Source organism: Thermobia domestica, chromosome 6, assembly GCF_964235325.1.
Source record: "Thermobia domestica chromosome 6, izTheDome1.hap1.1, whole genome shotgun sequence".
NCBI lineage: Eukaryota > Metazoa > Arthropoda > Insecta > Zygentoma > Lepismatidae > Thermobia > Thermobia domestica.
The window spans coordinates 147,182,289-147,204,162 of record NC_137459.1 but is presented as its reverse complement, the minus strand read 5'-3'; the positions used below and the strand labels follow the sequence as shown (position 1 = coordinate 147,204,162).

The following is a 21,874-nucleotide window of genomic DNA, read 5'->3' as shown; positions in this document are numbered from 1 at the left end:
GGATTTGAACATGGGCGCCATCAAGGCAACTCTTACCATAGACCTAATATTTATCCACCTGCTTTTTATTTAATTATTATCATTAACACAAAATTTACAAGGTGGGGTAAAGGACTAATACATATGCTGCAACAATATTTAATTTCCCTGTAACTTTTTACCAATTGCGCGTAAATCAAAATTAACGTCACCATTGTTCCTCTGATTAAATTTGCGCCTTAAATCATGTATCACATGACCCTATTCCTATTTTAAAAACTTAACCTTAATTCAAAATGGCGGATTTCAAGATGGCCGCCGTCAGGTATACCCTTACTATATGACTTCTCAGTAGTCCTAATATGTATCCATATATTTGTTATTCACCTTTTGTCGTTACAAGAGGTTTTACAGAGCTTTTACCTCCAACTGTATGAAGACTATTTTGTACTTCCATGTGATGTTCTGGTAGCTGTATCTACTAAAGCCTGGAGCTTCGCACCTACAACTTCACTGAAATACTGACCACGTTTAGTACTACTTTCTCATAGGTGTCTCAGTCAGCAACTCGATTCACCCAAACGTAAGGTTTACTTGTCAGCTATGTCAAATATCTAATAATACAAATACGTTGGATCAAGGAATCTTCTGGGAGACCCGATACCAGAGCTCTCAGGATAGCCGCCCATGTTCAAGAGTGTACCTCCAAGTACAACAGTATTACACAACTTAATACATCGTCAAGATAGAACAAATTTGATACAATGTTGACTTCAGTAAGAATAGAATGCTTACGAAACGTAATACTAAAGCCGTTTCTTTTTTCACACACCGATTAACAATTATTATGAAAACTGATTTTGCCCATCCCTAGTACGAACATAAATAAAAGTCACATCTGGAGACAGAAGCAACTAACGATCCTACAGGAGCCTCGAAAATCTTTTTAAATATGTGAGAACTCAGTTGCTTGGAGAGGTTACGGGGAATTTTCTTGATTCTTAACAAAGCAGCTTACCTCTGGTGCGTTGGATCCTTTGTTCAATCCCCGGCCAAGTAAGCTTGTGGTGGATAACATCGTGTCCATGGGTTTCCTCGGGGAATTCCCGTATACTCCAACATTATCATTCCATCCCATCTTTCATTTACATTAACTCTCGTAGCCTCAACATAATCGTGGGTCATGAAACTCAAAGATTTTCATATCATTTTCCTGAAAAATGTGTATATAATGTTGGTTACGTTTTTAGGTTTATGTTTGTTGTTTACTGTAATGTATATATAGTAGTCTGTCATATATCTTCGAGGAAAACCTAATTTCTGCGCACTTCAAGATGATAAGTTTGAAACAGATTATATAAATAATAAGACTATTATTATATTTAACTATCTGGACTAGCTTTCTATTAGAAAGCCGTTCCTTTCAAAAAGAAACAACACATTCGAACCATGTTCAACTTACCACAGAGTTCCAAACACGCATCGATGTAAAGATGTGATGTTACAGTATTGTATTATTGAGAGATTATGAAAATTGAGCATACCAAGTAACATAGTAACGTCCTAAAGAATCAAAATGCTCACAAAATATAACAACATTTATTGAAAGATTAATTCATATATTCATTAGTTTGATTTCTGACGTTGAATGCGTACAAACATAAATATTCGTTAAATGTGTTCGATAGACACTCTAGTGAGCATCTGGAAAAACTTTTTGCAAAATGAGATAACTTTGTTGATTGACAGAAGAAACTACATTATTAACTTTTCTAGGAATGGGCACGAGTCGAGTCAAAGGTAATTTTTTCGAGTCGATTTCCGAGCCGAGTCACTATTTTTGGGGTCGAGTTTCGAGTCGAGTCGAGTTTGATAAATGGGTCGCTCGTTCAGCTCGTTTTAACACGTTTTGAAATCATGGTCTGATTAGACTGAAAAGCGAAAGCCATGGTAAATATGAGCAGTAATGTGGAATATTTTATATAGCTCATGGGAGGAGACACTGCTCGAGTGCTTGCATCTCGTCTTGTCTCGATAACGAGACGACAATAGATCTTTTTAACGAGATAGCTTCTAATGTCATGAGCACCAATATAAGTATTTACTATAGTTCTTACCATCAACGCTAAGAACTGCATGGCCGAATTTTTGAGCCGAAGCAGAAGCCCAATCCGGGTAGTGATGTTAACCGGCTCGGCTGGATTCTACTCAGCAAAACAGTTCGAACCGATTCGGTTGAGATGAGCCATCCGTTCGGCTCAATTGAGTCGATGGCTTGAGCCGGCTTGGTTGGAATGAGACATAGATTCGGCTCAGGTGAGCCATCTGCTCGAGCTGCTCGGTTGAAATGAGTCCATCAGCTAGGTTCGACTCGGCTCAACTGAGCCGATGGCTTGAGCCGGTTCGGTTGGGGGAGCCATCAACTCGGTTCGATTCGGCTTAGGTGAGCCATCAGCTCAAGACAGTTCGGTTGGGATGAGCCATCGGCTCGATTCGACTCAATGCAGCCGAGGGCTCGAACCGGCTCGATTGTTTGGCCTGTTATTTCGGCTCACTTCTCGGTTCGGCTCGATAGTGAATGGACTGTGAGCCGAGTCGCTCGAGACATTGACAACCCTAAATCCATGCCGAGCAGTTTTGAATATGTTTTTCCGGCGATTATAAGTTTTAACAATTTTTGGCTCGAGCCCGAATACTTGCTTCTCCGGAACTGAAACCCAGGACCTCATGATCGATGTCCTTGCATCATAGACTTCAACACAACCGAGGTCGGCAATCAACTAGTTTTTTGTATGCAGACCGCCTGTCTTTCGTGTTCATACATTTTGTTATTACAATTATTATTATTATTATTATTATTATTATTATTATTATTATTATTATTATTATTATTATTATTATTATTATTATTATTATTATTATTATTATTATAGTCGCAATTGCAGTAGTATCATTGATAATAATTATATTGTCTATGTAGGATGCTTGAAAAAAGTACTTGAAACTACACACAGGATTTGACTCGATTTGGCTCGACTCGACTCGAAATTCAATCTGAATTTGAGTCGAGTTGATGGAAATTGTTCCAGCCGAGTTCTCAAGTCGAGCTGAAAGATGTCTGTTTAAAGTCGAGTCGAGTTTCAAAGAAAATTCGCTCGAACTCGCTCGTGCCCATCCCTACCAAGAATAGATTCCACCTTCTTCGTTAACCCACTATTTGAACTGAAAGTATTCAAATTAAACATTTCCGGAGCTCCTCCATGGCTAAGCGGTTAGCATACGCGCCTTTAGCGCGGAAGACCTGGGTTCGATTCCCAGTGGGAGCTCATGTGGTTCAAATTCCATGTTAATCAGTAGGTCCACGTCTCATATAGCCTCGCTGCTGAAAAGGGACGTTAAACTCAAAATCAACTCAACTCAATTAAACATTTCCGGTTTTAACACTTGTCGCGATAAAATAAAAATTTTAATATATAGCGATAAACAATTATCTGCAATCGATTCAAGGTTTTAAGAGAATAAATCGTCATAACCTGCACCACTCTTCTGAAACCGAAAATACTTGAAATTTACTTTCGGTTTCAATGCTCATATGCCTAATGCATAAACTATAAAAGGTATCGAGAAGAGGTTTTCTGTAATCGATTCAACCTCCTAAGAATATAACACTATTCAAGCCGTATGTGGTTCAAATTAGCCATAAATGCTTTTAGTCTTTATCCCATAGAACAAAAACAATAAGAGAAAGCTAATAATGGCTTTTTGATACGGATTCAGCAACCGATGAACATATTCTATCTTTGATCTTATTAATCTATTGCAACCAGGCGTTTTAGTTGTGCTACTTGTTGTACTGCAAGTTTGAGTATTCAATTCGCAAAGATTGGAAGTCTACCGTAGCTTTATACTGTGAAACGAAACTCATTGGTTTATCTACTAAAAGTGGAAGTAGGAGAAATGTATCACAACTCCCTTGTTCAGTATTGATCACCATAGAGCAAGCTGGTAATAGTTAGCGAGAAGCGTGAATTTAGCGGCGTCATTTCAGACTTCGCTTGGGAGGGGCAAGAGCACCACTGACATAAGAATCTCACGTTCTGTACTAGTATATTAGTAGACAATTTATTAAAGCATATGGGGGGGGGGCAATTGCCCCCTCCTGCCCTCCCTAAATGACGCCCCTGCGTGAATTCAGTACCTTGGAAATAGACTATCTCCAAGTTTTATCCTCTGGTAGAAATTTACTACCACTTGTAATTTCAATAGTGATCACCATAGAGCAAAAATTGATGAGAGACAACGAGATATGCTTTTTGATGTCAATCCAGGATTTGAAGATTGTCATCTCGATCCCTATCCCTGTATGTAAACCGGAAATGGTGAGAAACTACCATTTCCAGTTTCATATAAAGAGAGAGAGAGAGAGAGAGAGAGAAAAAGATAGCCGGAAAAAGTTTTTGATATGGATTCTGTGTCATAATGGTAGTTTCCATCTCTAAGTTTAATGTAACTGGAAGTGATAAATACTACAACTTTCGGTTACAATATTGATTCTCATAGAACAAGAGAGGTACTAAGAAGCAACAAATGTTTCTTTTGAATCTATAATTTCATAGTCCCAAGAAAAGATTTGAAGCTCTGCCCACTGGTCTAATGGTCAGCGCGTTTTCCTTTAATGCACAGGGTCCCGAGTGGGAAAGCATTGAACGTGTTACGGTGGTTCGGATTCCACTTTCAAATGTAGGTCCACGTTTGTATGGTCTCGCTTGATACCGAAAAGGGACGCTAAAGTTCAACAAAGAACCAAATAAAAAATATTTAATCTTAGTGGTATCCTTCTACTAAAATTAGTAGCAGTAAAAACTAATGCGAAAACAAAGATCCACCTGTTTAAAATTTGAATTCGTGTTTGATGAGATTATTATAGTCAGATACTTAGTTCTCTGTCCTACCGTATATAAAACATCTTTAGAACAAATAAACCATTCAATAGTATTTTGTTAGTATTAAATTGCCTATTTTTGAAAGCAACGAAATTGTTTTGGTACTGAGTTAGTTATAGAAAATAAGAGAAATGAATAGAGGATCTCCGTGATGAGTCTTTAGAATCAGTGTCAGTACATATAATCACTTCATGTTTCTTAAAAAAAAAAAAAAAAATATTACAGAGTTGCTTGATATTATCACGATCAGTTTATACAGGAACTTTCTTTATGGTAATTTGTTACTCTTTTTTTACATTATAAAATATATTGTCGATAACGCATTAATAATCACTATTAGTAAATAATTATATTTTAATAACCTGTAAAATAAAAATTTTACTGTTTAGCTTCGATACTAATTTATATCCCTCGAGAAACGAGAACCAAAGATCTGTACATCACAATATTTCGTGCTGAGCTCGCACGTGTACCAGGCTCGTCAAAGTCTATGACCATATCAACTTTGGCTAATATCGAATGAGTTTAACGCGTTTTAATGAAATTTCTTGATTTTACTAAGCTTAATCCCAAATATTCTGGACAATATTTTGAGAACCAAAAGCCCATACTTCATAATATTAACCATGTATACTAAACGCGTTAAAGTCTATAACTGTACAAATTTTAGTCACAATTAAATGATTGCTGTTGCTAATGTGCGTTATAATCGACGGAAATTCTTCCGTTATTTAATGGTCAAACGTAACTTTGATGGTCAATAACTCGGGAATCAAAAGTTTGCTCACCATAATATTACATATAGTTACTAAGCTCGTCAAGATCTACCACCATGCCAAGTTGGTTAAAAATTGGATGAGTTCCTTCTTTCGCACTTTAATGAAATTTCTCGATTTCACTGATTCCAAATTTAATATTGATGGCTAATATCTCGGGAACAAAAAGACTGTAGACCATAACATTTTATACTGAGCTTCCATGCATACCAAGCTAGTCTACATTTACGATCATATACCGTCAACTTCCGTCTAGATCACTTGAATTTAATCAAATGCGTCCTAGTAAAATTTCTTGATATCACTAAGTTAAAACTCAAATTTGATGAGCAATAACTCGGGAACCGAAAGCTTACACACCATAATATTTAACGTGCGCACTAAATGCATCGCGGTCCATAACCATACTAATTTTGGTCGTGATTGGATGAGTTTTGTCAATAGTAGGCATTTTACAATATTCTTTCATTAAATCGAAACCCAAGAGGGCACGGTAGCTCAGTGGTAGAACGCTTACCTTTTGTGCATGGGATCCCCGGCCAAGTAAGTTCGTGGCAGACAACATCGTGTTCGTGGGTTTTTTCGGGGTACTCCCCTTTCTTCCCACATTATCATTCCACCAATTTTGAGAACTTTTTGAAAAACGAAAAATCAGCGAGAAAGGAAAAAATATCGCAAAACGAAAAAACATCGCGAAACAAAAAAAATCATCAAAAAACGAAAAAGTTTTCGGAAAATGGAAAACGATAAAGTTTTCGAGAAACAAAAAAAAAAAAAACAAAAAAAAACGAATCTTTTTTTGGAAAAAGAAAAAAGAAAGTGTTTTCCAAATACAAAAATCGAAAAACAAATTTTTCTCGAAAAGCGAACAAATTTGCGATAAACGAACAATTTTTCGAAAAACGGAAATATTTCGAGAAAACGAAAAACGAAAAATCAAAATATGAAATTTCCGAAAATCGAAAAGCAGATTTTTCGAAAATGTCCATTTCTAGAACAGATTACTCTAATTCTTAACTATAAATAGTAGTAGCAATTATTATTGTTGTTGTTTATTGAAGTTTAGTGCCCTTTTCAGCACCGAGGCTATATGAGGCGTGGGTTAACAGTTTGAGGTGGAAACCAAACCATTGTAATGCATTCAATATTCTCCAATCGGAAATCAAATCTGCTATCACGTTCACCTGAGGCGCGTGCGTGATAGCAGACCAGCGTGGAAGGTAGACCAGCGTGGAAGGTAGTTGTAGAATTTTAAACAACACAAACAGTATGACAAGTTGTCTGTATTAAGTAGTTCTTTCATATTATTAATATGTAAATCATCTTGTTCTAATAACTTTTGGTATTATGATACAATCTGCCACATATTGAGAAAAGTGTGATTTTCAGGTGATAATACCCTACATTTACTAAATGAAAGTAACACACAATACATTTTAATTTGGAGAATAACGTCGTGAAATCTTTTAAGGAAGTATTCTAAAGTATAGTGTGTTAGAAGCTAGATATTTTTAAAGCTGGGAAACGTCATTGTCATGTTATGATGTCTTAAAGTTAAGAGGCACCGGAGATGGTAGACACTTTTTGTCCTTTAACGGTCTTCATTATTTATACAGATTTTAAAGACAGGTCAATGAAAAATGTTTGAAGTGCTGTGAGTGGCATGGAGTTCCTAAAATATAAAAATTATAAAAAACAATAAAAATAATAAAAAACAACAAAATAAATAAAACTCGAACAAGTTTTACATTAATTAGTAATTAGTACTTTGTACTACTATGTAAAGTGTCTCAACATGCCTCACTACTGGGGCTAGTTGCTTCAATACGTGAGGCAGGTTGAACTGTCTACTTTTCAATGGAAAAATGGATATTACAATTTTAATTTTTGTTTTATTTCATTAAGTATCCATTACAGAACATCAGAGGAAACGCTGTATTCTCCAATCCTTAAAACATTAACCTAGTATTAAATAAATTAAGCTGGGGGTTTCCGGAAGAAACCCCATAACGACGAAAATTACAATGTTGGGAAAGGGAAAAAAACTTCATATCTTCATCCCATAAGTAGCGAGTTTTGTGATGATGCGTCTAAATAAAATCCCACTATCCAACGCTTATTAATACTAGTGGGTCTACAGATTAGGTGCCTCACATGAACAAACTGGAAATGGCAACCCGGATAGTGTATATCCGCAATTTTGAAATTGTCCTTCGGATCGCCACAAAACTCTATAAGGCAAATTTAGAATAACTCATGCTTCTTCCCACAAGTACATCAAATGACTCCTTGTAACTTAGATGCCCGCTATTTTAAAAAAAATGCCGCCACTTTGAAATATTCTGTCAGATCACTCGCGAAAGCTATACAACTGTTTGGTGTCTCGTGCTTCTATCCTCAAAATGTCTTGTTAAAAGAACGAAAATTCCGCCCTGCAGTGTGAATTGCCGCCATTTTGAAAACTGGCTACCATATTGAAATTTTACGTAGGATCGCCGCCAAAATGTACGGAACAAATTTAGAGTGCCTTGTTCTTCCACTCTGAAAATTGGAAATTAAAAGTTCGAAAATGTCACCCTGTTACGTGAATGTACTCCATTTTCAAAACAAACCTCCATCTTGAAATGTTGGTTGGATCGCTGCCAAAATCTATACCACAAATTTTAGAGCATCTTGTGCTACTGTATTCAAAATTTTTGGTTCAAAGTTTGAAAATTGTTCCCTGTAGCTTAGATGCCCGCCAGCTTGAAACAATAGCCGCCATTTGGACATTGTACGCCGAATTGCCGCCTAAGCAAATTTCGGGTGTCTTCTGCTTTCACCCGCAAAATTTCAAGTTAAAAGACTGACAATTGCACCGTGTAGCCTGTTACAAACAGGCAGACAGACAGACAAACGATAAAGTGTAGAATAATGTCGGAGTCGTTCCAAGAACCTCGTGTTGAGCAGAGCGCTATCTCTGCAGCTGCGTAAGCATCACTGACTAGTGGTGTTCTTGCTAGAACATTCTAGACTTCTGGAGTTTTTGCCGAATCGCCGTATTCTTAAAGGCTTCTAGAGCACGGCCTGTGGTGTTTTTGGCAAAAGTGGTTGTTTAATCCTGTGTTTAATACTGCACACTACATGTTGCCACCTATAACTCTTTTTCGATTCTTTTTTGAGGTTTTTGCCGGCAACACCTCAAATGTATTAATCTGCCATATCGTTCAGAGAGACACAATTCTTACACGTATAGAACTCCCAACCATCATTGCAGGCCCTTGCAGCCAGAACACTAGATCTATTCCTTTTCTTTCTTATTGTTAGTAAAGTCATCACAGACATGAAAGATAATCGTCATCTGAATCTCCTCCGTGGTGCTTTCTCTTGTATTTTGCTTTACAAGACCATAAATATCGCGTCGACTTTTAGTTTCCCTTCCTTTATTTGGCCATCAACTTCTTCATATGTGCGTCAGTGTAAATAGCAGAGCTCTGTTATTTGGTGGTATGTTACTGAACTTTTCGTGATCCTGTTTTAGTTAGATACCTCACATTTTGGGACTCTTGTGGCTTTGTTCATGGAGTATTCCTGATCAACTTGCGATGTCTGCATCTAAGATATTATCATTTCCTGAGTCATTTTCAATACTTTCTTCCTTATTCCTATTCTCATTCTATACAGTACCTTCTTCTGTTTGTGGTCTCTCAGTCATATAGCATAAAAACAATAAGATGAAATACATCTGGCTCAAGTGGAATAATCAAAGTTACTGAAAACCCAGCTTGGATGTTGATCTGTTGCAGCAAGGGGGAAAGGAACTTTGACTAACTTAGGGATATCATAGCTTGTCATTGTTCTATCAGGATTTCCCACAACCCATGCATTAGCAGCTAAATTGATCAACCTCTTAAAAATGCCAAACATAGATATTTCCAGAGATTGCATCCTGTGGAAGCGATGTGGTGGAAATAACAACGCAGTTACTCCGTCGTTCTTACTGAAATCTAAAACTTCTATTGCGAGGTGTGATTTATGAATGTCTAATAAAAGTATTCCGCTAAAAGTCCAATACATATTTATGACTTCACTACAATTCACTTCCACTACAAAATGTACTACTTATGAAGTTTTTTCATCCATTCAGATCTAATTAGGTGGATATAAGTTATTTTTTGTAATCAATTTTTCAATAGATAATAAAATCCAAATTCACTATGTAAAAATGACAGGATAGATGGCTTCAACCTTTATACGACACTCATGAAGCTTGTATTGATCTTATCAACAATTTTTCTTTTCTTAATAATGTGCTTTTTGATAAGTAATGCAATAAGTAACTTAGCAGAATGAGCAGAGTTGGTTCAGATGAGACACGTTCCAATCATTTCCAACAAGTTTGTTTCAACCTCCTTTGAATACACCACGCTGCAGATTTTTCTCGCTAGACAAACCACCAGTAAACGGAATCCTTTGAGGCCGCAAGATTATTACAAGCGAATTATTGAGAGTTTAGAACTATGTGAGATCCAGATTTAATATTTTGTTGTTTAGGCACACGTGGATGAAATATGAAATTATTAAAAATATTTACAAAAACTGTTTCTTCCTGGGAAAGTAAGCGTCATCTATCATGAAACTACACCAACAACTGACAGTCTGGACATTACTTCTTTGATAAAAACGTCACTACTGTCATAATTATGGAATAGGCTTTATTAGCACTGTCTCAATCAACCTGCGTCTCAACCAGCTCCGATCTCCCCTACCATGTCATATTTCTGAGCTGAACGTACTAGTGGATGGAACTGTGATTTTATATTTTACTGTTAGATCTTCTATATAGGTGCTATTTCCTCCTTGACAAGATCGTTAGGCCGAATGAGAATTAGTTAAAATTTGCATTTCACATAAAATGGCGGATGTAATTTTTATCGGTAAATGACAGCAGATTAAGTTGGTTGATTGGCTGATTAGGATTTAGTATCCCTTTCAGTGGATAGGCTATATGAAACGTAGACCTATAGCTTAACGTGGAATCTGAACCACATGAGCTCCGACTGGAAACCAAATCTGGGTCTCTCGCGTCAAAGAAGGTACGCTGATCATAGCTACCGGGAAAGACAGCAGCTGATAGGGTGTTAGGCGAAATAAAAATTAAGCGAAGTGGATAAACACCGTAAGAAACAGAAAAAAACGAATATTCAGGAAGTGAAAAAGATGTATAGAGTTGAATAATGAATTCGAAAGATAATCAACAAGAGGTGCGTATTATTGAAATGATGTGAAGAAAAACAGAAAAAAATATGAATAAATATATCAGGCACTAAAATGGATAGAGATAGGTTATGAACCTAGAAGAAAGCAAGAACAATATGAAACTCATCATTGCAATCCTTTAAAGTGCCTACATTTGCAAATCAGCAGCAACCGTAAGATGTACAGATTTAATAATGCCTTCGTTTTTCAATATAATTCCTTTGTAACTTACATCAATACACTTGCTCCTATCTTTAGGGCCGGCCCTAGGCAATTTGTGCCCAATGAAGTGGCATCATTTTCCACCCCATTTCTCCAGGAAGAACAAATCTTAAAAGCCACGATTTTAAGTATGCTACCCCTCATGAACTACAAAGGGAGTGGGAATAAGCACTCGCACTCAGAAGGACCTAAACACTACAAATACGATCTCGTTGTGTCTGTTTCTTCTTTAAATAATAATATATTATTTTAGTGAAAGATACAAAACACACCTGCAGAGGAAAGATAGTTTTTTTTTTTTTTTTTTTTTTGTAGAATTCAATATCGAGCTTCAATCTTAATTCATCAGTTTGCAATTCCAGTGCAACAAGCTCTTTTATCTTTATTCCTTGATTTTCCTTCTACATTTGTTAAAAGATGTTTTTTTCACCTTAAATGATAACTGATAAGGAACTTGTTTGTGACAAAGACAAAACTAATTTTCATATCAAAATTGTGATAACTAACTAAATGGAACAAGTGTTCGCTACTGTCCGAGTATTGAGTTCTTGCATTTTGTCAACAATCAAGCAGTTCATGTTAGGATATGTTTGACCATTTGCTTTACCACTGTCCATGTGACCTCAAACTAATGCTACCTAAACACGATTTATGAATGTAGTATTCAAATAGAAGGTCAGCTTAGTAAATTTAACTACTATAATCGTGCAGCGTGTTTCCAATAAGAAACAATTTTAAATAATATAGTCATGACAGATTTTGCCACCCTCCGAAACTTGCTGTCTGCTGCAAATGCATGTGTTGCACATATGATAAACTTGACCTTGCTTATCTTTGTGAAGTAGAAAAATATTTAGGTTGTGACCACAAAAACTCCTTTAGAGCTGTAAAGACGTCGGTATCACTTGCAAAACATCGTCCAGCTGAAGCCTTTTTCTAAGATTCGAGATCATATAGGAAGTTGAGGGGTAGAAATCTCGTGAATAGAGGGGCTGAGAAACGAGTTCAAATTCACATTCATGAATAGTGGTCATGGCGAGTGCTGAAGCATTGTCGTGGTGGTAGAGCTCTGGTCAATATTTATGGACGTTTTCTTGGATTTGAGCTCTGAGTTTTCTCACAAAGTCAGCATAATATTGTCCTATGAAAGTGTGATGGCTCTTTGAAGATAATTACCAATACCACACATTGAGAATCTCCCTTCCAGGAAAAAAAAGTGATGACATCACCTTGCCACCGGACGCGGTGATATAACAGTTAAAAATAACAGGTTAGTGTTGTTTTTATTTCTCACCCCTTCCTGCTTTACTGTTGAAGCTATTATTTATATATTTTTGAACATTTGTATTAAGTGTTGCCTTAAAGTCCACAATGTCTACGTACAACCTAGCCATAATATTCAACGGGAGAGAGTTACGTTGGAAACTACTGCAGGACAAATGAAAAATCGTAAACTCATGATATACCTATCATAATCTGGGTTCTGGTTGACCTCTCTTATTTTACCTTCTAGATCCACCACTGATGATGATTACCAATCTATACGAAATTATTTGTACAGCCACCAGCAAAAGTATCTCCGCTCTAAGTGTTCTAATTCCATTACTTGGGGTCCAGATAATTTTCAGTTGTGAAAACGTCTGGACAGATGCAATCCAACTTACACGAAACTTTTCTCGGCAATGACAGCAGTTGGTAGCCGTGATCCAGGTTTTATGGAGGTAAAATTGTAAAGTAGATGAATACTGAAACAGTTCTTCATTCTAAGATGAATCTTTATGGTTCGGATCGTGTTGTCCAATGTACACCATACATTATTCTCAATATTGCTGTGTACGTAATGTATTATTTCTTTACATACCATATGTTTAGAGAAATAAAAATACTGATCACGCATGAATTAGAAAATGCTCGAAAGGATATGAAAATATCATATATAGAATAACTTCAGGAAATAAGTTTGTAAATCATTGCCTCCATTGACATAACTTCTCCAATTCTCCTCATTCCAACATCTTTTTCTCTCTGGAGAGGAGATCTTGCTTGTCATACTGAGTGTGTATTGAAATTGGAATTGAAACATTTGAAAAAGTTTGAATCTGGCCGAGATTTCAACCCGGGTCTGCCGAATAGAAGTTCAATGCGCTAACCACTTAACTACCGCATCACTGCATCTTCCGCTCAAACTATTAGCTAGTTAAAATTGCTTCATGTAAGACCCTAATGATCGTGTAAGGATACGTTCTTATGTGAGTGTCACAATGACTTACTCTAGATTTCATTCTTTAACTCAAAAACAAGTTATATAGACCTTGGTCAATGAGGAAAATATCACCAAATATTCCTCAAGTTGAGGCTACTTCATGGTTTTTAACGATGGTGCCGATTTACATTACTATTCTTCCTCACTCTAACTTCTAATTTCTAAAGAAGAAAAGACGACAGACATGATTTTCTCACTCTTTGAATTGTATCAACACGTGTAGAAATACGTAGAAAGTTCTATTTGTATCTTCCGTAACTACTAGTTCATTTTCTTATCTTTATATGAGGAATTTGTGGCAGATTACTGGGGTCCATGACATTTGGGCGCGGCTGTTTGGGCGCAAAACGTTTAATCCAAATAAGTTTACCTACCTACATATGTGGTAGTGAATTTCATAACTAGAGCATGGATGTTTCCATATTTACTCCGCATGTACACAATATGTACTCCATATCTGGCTGTAATTGACATGAAAGTCATCTCCTCAAAGTAAATCTGCCCCGCTAGACAGTACTTAAATGCACATTTCTTTTATTTTCCACTATCAAGACGCCGCAGAGCACCAATTTAACCATGTTTTGTTACCGCACCATAATGTTATCCGAACATAAAATAAAATTGGGACAGTAAATTCACCCTTTCATTCTTGGCAAACGTTAATCCCTAACTAACTGTTGGAATGATTGGAATACCACAAAGAAATTATATGCTATATTTTGTCATAATCTATAATAATATTTGCATAATTTATACTGTAAAATGGTTTGAAGTGTATATGTGCAAACTTACATTGTGATACAAATGAAGGGTAATCTTCTACCCTCTTATACTTGATGGATTGCAATGCCAAATAAAAGGATTATTCCTGTATTTTGAAGGAAGGCTTATAACAAGTTTCATTTAAATCGGATGTTTTACGAGAGTTATCGAGGAACAGACGGAGGAGCATATTGGCAGACAAATTCACACCGACTGAAATGGAAGAAGCCTTGCCAACACTCGCTTCAATTATTACTGTTTTAAATGTTTTTTTTTTTTCAAAGAAAACTTGGATGGTTAGTTTGGAATTTAACGTCCCTTCTAAGCACCAAGCCTATGAAACGTGTACATGCAGTTTCACTTGGGATTCAAACTACATGAGTTTCTCTCGGAGATCGAACTCGGATCTATGACGAACAAGTAGTGGATGGTAACATATAACCGCAAAGGAGCTCTCAAGTTTCGAGGACAGAGTCTGTACAACATTACTCCTACTAAATAACTTGTATGTATCCACTTTTGAATGAAATACTTTTCGTTGATTTCTATAAATATTGTGAAATATATCACACAGTGTTGTTCGAAACCTTGCTTCTTGTTTAACAATGCTTTACATGCAAGAGGAAAACTAATTACTTTTCTTTATCTCTTACAGTACACCACCACAGACACCATGTTTAACTCGGAGAAAGCTTTGTTCAGACGTGAGTAAACTTACATTTCCACTCATTTTTTAAGAATGAAGGTGCATGCAAGTAGATATTAACAATGAAATAATAGATCTTATACCCAGAACACAAGTTAGAGTTAAATATCACATTAATTGACTTTTATCTAATTTACACTATGTCCAAATGGAACATATAATGCATTTCCATATCCATCATAGTACACTTCCTGACGTTACTGCTTACTATGGACGACAGCTGACCAGATGGCTTTTTGTTGAAATGTGTCCGGTCAGTACATCGGCTCCTGTCGTCTTGGTTGAAGAGACCACTACAACTTCTTCATTCAAGTAACAGTTACACTCCCAAAATTAAGAAATTAGTCATTAAATGTCATCATAGAAACCAATGAGTTATATGTAATTACCTATTATTTTCATGAAGTATTCTGTCTTTTGGCAGGTCCTGGGACTAATGAGGTGTCTTTTTTAATTTTAGGTTTGGGCCTGAAATGTTTCTTCCACCTTTCTCGAACTTCAGCTTTCTCTTTTGGCTCCCAATATATTCTTCTATTTTTCAAATCATCGATCAGTTGTGTTCTTCTTCCTGTTCCTAGCTTTCCTTCCATCTTTATTCTATGGCGGTATGAAGAAGACAATTTCTTCGCAAGATGTGTCCAATCCAATTGGCTTTTCTGCAAAGGATGATACCTAAAAGCGTCCTCTTCTCTCCTAGTTGTTTTGAAACATCTTCGTTTGTCACTCTCTCTGTCCATTTTACCTTTTCCATCTTCCTCCAGCACCATATTTTGAAGCTCCCTAAATATTTCTTCTCTAACTTCCGTAATGTCCAGGTCTCTGAACCTTATAGTCCAATACTCCATGTATGGCACCTGATCAATTTCTTTCTTAGTCTAGTATTAAGCCTGCTAGTTAAGAGGATATTTTCTTGTTGAATGCCATGACAATTGTTCCTTGGCTATGACAATTCTTGACCTGATCTCTTTGGTGTAGTAAGTGTCTCTCGTCATAATACTTTCTAGGTACTTGAAGTTATCGACCTCTCAAAGTAATTTTTATTCTATTCTGACCCGTAAGGGGCGGGTTTCCAAGAGCTGTTCTCATGACTATCGATTTTTCGATGTTGATTTCCTTTCCATATAGTTTCCCAGTATCAACTATTTTTTTTCAATCGTCTCCTGTAGTCCTTCTTCGGAATTACCCAACTTTACTATTTTTTAAACATGAGAAAATAGTTTCTTGATGTTCACCACTAACATTCATCAGAACGCGCATGATATTATTTAAAAAGCCACAAAAATAGATTCTTACAAGTTCCTTCCGTTCACTACATTTAGTTCCATGTACTCTGTTATTTTTGTGCTAACCCACTGTTATCCTGTTCAAACGTGTCAATGTAAGAGAAGACCTGTTTTGCTCAATAAGGTGTATATAATCCTTGATATCTATCAGTATACAAAATATTCGTCTAATGTATGTTAATTCTATATTCAAGATCTCAAGATAGCTTTCACGTTAACAAAATCCCATGGAATTGCAAATATGTTTCTGTTTGTGTTATTTGTCTGGTGCTTAACTTCCTTCTTCAGCTATACGATGTTATACGTATAAGTCGCAATAGTCTAACTTGTGAGCCTATCCAGGGACCTATGTATCCGATCGATTTGGCAGTATGCTATTTAAATTCTCCATTATGCTTTCCTGTTCATACGATACAAACGCACGTGCATGTGTCTTACTTCAAAAATTGTAGCTGTGATGTCAAGCATTTGGTTCCAAAGCATAGTCGATCTCTAAAATAGGACAACGTTCAGTTGACAATGCTTCGTTTGCACTCTATCTCAAAGCATTTCTAAAGGGATTAAATCTTTAAAAGATCGGTTGTATATAGAGTTAAGTCACACCGAATTTACTTAATGATTTCAGGGTTGTACTCATTACTTTGGTCGCCATTTTGATAATAGCTTAAGAATATGTTTACGATGATATTGTACTAAAGATACTGTAATGAAATTTGAACTGGAATTGCCTGAGTTTATGAGAAAAGAAGCACGTTACGGTTTTGTTGTAGCTGCAACGTGGACGTACTCACAAGGTACATTTCGCGAAGTGTCTCCTCGGTATTTGTGTAGAATTGATTCAAATGGAAAGTTCTCCGCGGCTCAATGTCTATTGTACTAATTTCACGACCCATACCGGTAATTTGCATGTTTATGGGTCTTCACATATATCCGGAATTCAATCATGCACTACTATAACAGTCGGACACAAAGTTACTTTTAGTTTCTTTAGATGTAACTGGACATGAATGTGGGCATATGCAAAACAAATTGGACCAAGCATTGCTTCTCTGACATACGCTACCTACCCCGGCCGCCATATTGGATCCGCGACATTGGATTCAAATGGGACTAGGTGCAAGTGATACATTAAATTCATGCACAATTTTCTCGAAAGTTCACTGGTGTAGTGAATTTTACCGTAGCTTGTACCGTTTGGGAGGTATTGCATGTTAAAGTCCTCCAGGCTCTTCGCGAATAGACCTTGCAGAGTAATATCAGTTACACTCACGTTTTTGATGTTAAATCAAAACAATTTCTAACTGGAAAAATACTGTAGGTATAAACAAACTCTTTACAACATTGGTGTCATAATCTTATTACTGTGAGTGATTGTCTCTCATTTCTGTGAGTGATTGTTATTACCCCCATGTTACACTATAACAAGGACTTATTGTAGTATTACGGTCAAACGCCTAATGTAAATCCGGATAGACCAGATTTAGGTGAAAACCTACCATTTCCGTATTGACATCTGTGTGTCTGTATGTATGTACGTTCATAGAAGATTTCGTCAACGATAAATCACGTAAAAGATCACATATACACACGGACCCTGCACAACTTTGGTATTTGGTTGAATATTCGTGAAATGCCTGACGTTTGGCATGCAATACCTTGCAAACGATACAAGCTACGGTAAAATACACTACACCAATGAATTTCCGAGAAAATTGTGCATAAATTTTATGTATCACTTGCACCTATTCCCATTAAAAAAAAAAAAGAAAGTTGAATCCAATATGGCGGATCCAAGATTTCGGCCGGGGTGGATAACATATATCAGAGAAGCAATACTTGATCCAATTTGTTTTGCATATGCCCACATTCATATATATTTAAACCTAAAGAAACTAAAAGTACTGTAATTTTATATCCGAGCGTTGTAGTAGTGTATGATTGAATTCCGGATATATGAAGACCCGTAAAATTCAAATTACCGGTATGAGCCACTAAAAGTAGTACAATAGACATTGCGCCACGGAGAACTTTGCATTTGAATCAATTTTACAAGAATCAAGAGGGGACACATCGCGAATTTGCCTTGTCAGAGGTAGGAGCAGTAGTATAGACACACAAAATAACTTCTCCACGGCCTTCTTTAGCTTCTTTTATGGAATTGATGTACGCCTTTGTGATTCAATGAGACGAGAATAAATTATTTATTGTATATTTCCAGCGGGATGGAGCAACATGTTATATTTCTCGTTCCACCATGGCAGATTTCGATTCATTTTTTTATAATAGAGTCATTTCAAAGAGGTTTCTTGCTCTATGACAGCCATGTGTGGAGTAGCTTGATAACTTTATAGAACTATTTGCAAGGATGAGTTTACGAAAACAAACCATGACTCATCGTACATTAAAATTGAACATTCTCCAAGAAATTTAGGTAGTTCCTATGGACGTGCTAACTAAAATCCTTCAAACTGTAGCGCTTTGGTTAGCTCAATACGAATAGTAATGTAACCATCTACAAGCATTGAGTCATTTCCTCTGTTTGCATTAATTTAAATCCAGTTGAAATTTCATTACAATATTTTCATCAAATACTAATACTAATATGATATATATATATATATATATATATATATATATATATATATATATATATATATATATATATATATATATATATATATATATATATATATTTACAGGCTCCAGCGTATGGCGAGGTTGATATACTAAATTATGAAGATGTTGTTGAGAGAAATTCTAAATGGATCAAAGTACACCCTCTGCGATCAATTCTTGATATTCCACCTTCGGATGTTCAGATACAACTAATCCCACGTAAATTACGTACGCAAGTGCCAGTTCTACCAGAGGAACCATTGTGAGTACAATTATTTTTAAAACATGTCGAAACTCTTGTTTACCTAATTTTAAAATTCTGACATATCTTAAATGTTCTTAATGTAAATAGATTATATGAAATATGTCATACACTGCTGCAAGAATGGCTGTAAGTTGAAACATTTGAAGCCATAAATGATTTTCTGACAAAAGTAAAATCAATGTGAAAACTGAATCTCAAATTATTTTCTTGTATCAAATGCTATCAATATGTAGAGCCTTAAAAAATATCTCAGTCAATTTGAACTTGAGGAATACCCTAGGTCTGCAGGTATGGTGAACATCGGTAGAGTTTGCAACACTGTTTTAAAATATTGTACTTACGTATAGCTTCTAAATATTATTGCTGTAATGTTACACGTTGATGTAAAAGAAAGCAACGGTTATTTTAAACATTCTTTACAAATTCGTCATTTTAAGCAGTGTTTCAAACTCTACGAATGTTTATCATATTTGCGGAACGGTTTGAAATATCAAATTGCTCTAGACAGCATTACGGTTATTTTGTCTCTTGGAAACTATCTAACTGCTTAGATATGATACTTATCTTAGAACTGTTTCGAAATAATCAATTTCTTGTAACTTTGTTCCCATTTATCCGAAGTGCATCATATTATGGTCATAATATTCGACGCTTAGTTACTTTAAACATGCACTGCTTCGTTTATCTCAGTCATTGTTTTAGAGCTCTCAGAAATTTTAATATTTCTGATACTGTAACATCCTCAGTTGGCAACACTAAACAAAACCGTGCTTTTTAATGTTTCGTTTTACATGTTGAATTGAAATGTGTAATAACCAGACATAGTGCTATATGAAAAAATGAAATTTTTTATTGAGATGGCGCCACTGTTAATCTGGTGATATTGTCGGGTATTGCAAATGTTTTCTCTTTTCTGATATTTGTCAATTAGTTTAGAAGTTACAAGGAAGGGTCACTCTAAGTGGTTCAACATGAATATATATATATATATATATATATATATATATATATATATATATATATATATATATATATATATATATATATATTATCTAGGAATTAATTCGTGCGGTTGGTACGCACACATTGAAGCTGTAGTACAAACACAAAATGCATAAATACCTTAAGAAAAATATTGTCCATCGCTAGCCACCACTTTCGCCCATCTGTCCGGATGTACGGATTCCGTGGCGAAAGAAGTCCTCATCCTTGGAAGCGATCCAGTCAGAGACCCATGTTTCGATATCTTCTGAAGAAGTAAACCGCTGTCCAATCAAATCGTTGTTCATGCAATCGAACAAGTAGTAGTCCGAAGGAGCAACGTCTGGTGAATACGGCGGGTGGGGTAAAACTTCCCATCCGACATTTTCTAAATAGGTTTTGACCGGTTTTGCGACATGTGGGCGAGCGTTATCATGTTGAACAATAAGTTTATCATGTCTGTTCTCCCATTCTGGTCGTGTTCTGGCCAGAGCTTGCTTCAAACGCATTAATTGTCGTCGATAACGTTCTCCATTCATAGTTTCACCCGGTTGCAGCAGCTCATAGTACACCACACCTTTCATATCCCACCATATGCACAGCATAACCTTTGCACAGTGAATATCTCGTTTTGGTTGTGATGGACCTGGTTCACCTGGTTTCACCCAGGCCTTTTTTCGTTTAGGGTTCTCGTAATGGATCCACTTCTCATCACCCGTAATAATTCGATGCAGAAACCCCTTTCTGCTCTGTCGTTGAAGCAGCAATTCGCAAATGGTTTTTCGTCTTTCAACGTCTCTGTCTTTCAATTCATGTGGAACCCAATGTGACATCTTTTGAATCATTCCCATGGCTTTCAAGCGTTTGGAGACTGTTGTTTGATCAACGCCTAATGCTGCTGCAAGTTGTTCCTGCGTTTGACACGAATCCTGCTCGAGCAATGCTGTCAATTCTTCGTCTTGAAATCTTTTGGCTGTCCAGCTCGCTCTTGGTCTGCCAAGCCGAAATCACCACTTCTAAACCGTGCAAACCACTTCTGACACGTTCGCTCAGCTACAGCATGGTCACCATACACTTCCACCAAAATACGATGACTTTCAGTCGCACTTTTCTGCATGTTAAAGCAATGCAGCAGGACACCCCGCAAAAACACTTTATCAGGCACAAATTGCGCCATGTTCACTTAACTACAAACTGGTGTTGTTGACGCTTTAATCCACTGCCCTATACTACGAACGATACGCGATGACAGGGGTTTGCAACACATGTGTGGATACACGGAACTGTGGGACGCTCCGTTCGTTGCGCCATCTCTTGTCCACCCGCACGAATTAATTCCTAGACCAAATATATATATATATACCAGGTGTAGAAGTATAAAACCGGAATTTCCCAATAGATGGTGTTCGCGTCAGTTGAAACACCGTAAGACCGCTTGTGCAGCGGCAGCGTCTGCCTCTCACAGTTGACGAAGTGTGGTAACACGCAGTAACCAAGTTGAATGCATCGATAGAGTTTGCTACAACCTCAAACATGTCGAGTTTTGTGCCTACGAACTATGATTTGCGGACAGCATTGGTGTTTTGCTTCATTTGAAGATAACTGCAGCGGAAGCGCATAGAATGCTTGTCGAAGCATACGGTGCGCATGCTCTTGGGAAAACTCAGTGTTTCGAGTGGTTTAAGAAGTTCAAAGGTGGTGATTTTGATGTGCCAAACGAGGCGCGTGGGAAACCACCGAGAAAGTTTGAAGACAAGGACTTGCAAGCGTTACTGGATGAAGACGATACTCAGACTCAACAAGAACTTGCGGAACAATTAAATGTGACGCAGAAAGCAGT

At 36.6% G+C, this 21,874-nt stretch overlaps 1 protein-coding gene across 1 annotated transcript in view; it reads left to right on the top strand.

Annotated features, from left to right (window-relative positions):
- LOC145688251 (dedicator of cytokinesis protein 7-like) overlaps positions 1-21,874 on the top strand; it is a 256,560-nt gene that overhangs the window by 19,599 nt on the left and 215,087 nt on the right. Inside the window, exons 2-3 of the mRNA XM_081762205.1 lie at positions 14,839-14,887; positions 18,872-19,050. Of these exons, the coding sequence (XP_081618331.1) occupies positions 14,839-14,887; positions 18,872-19,050 (228 nt within the window). The remainder of the gene's footprint in view (positions 1-14,838; positions 14,888-18,871; positions 19,051-21,874) is intronic.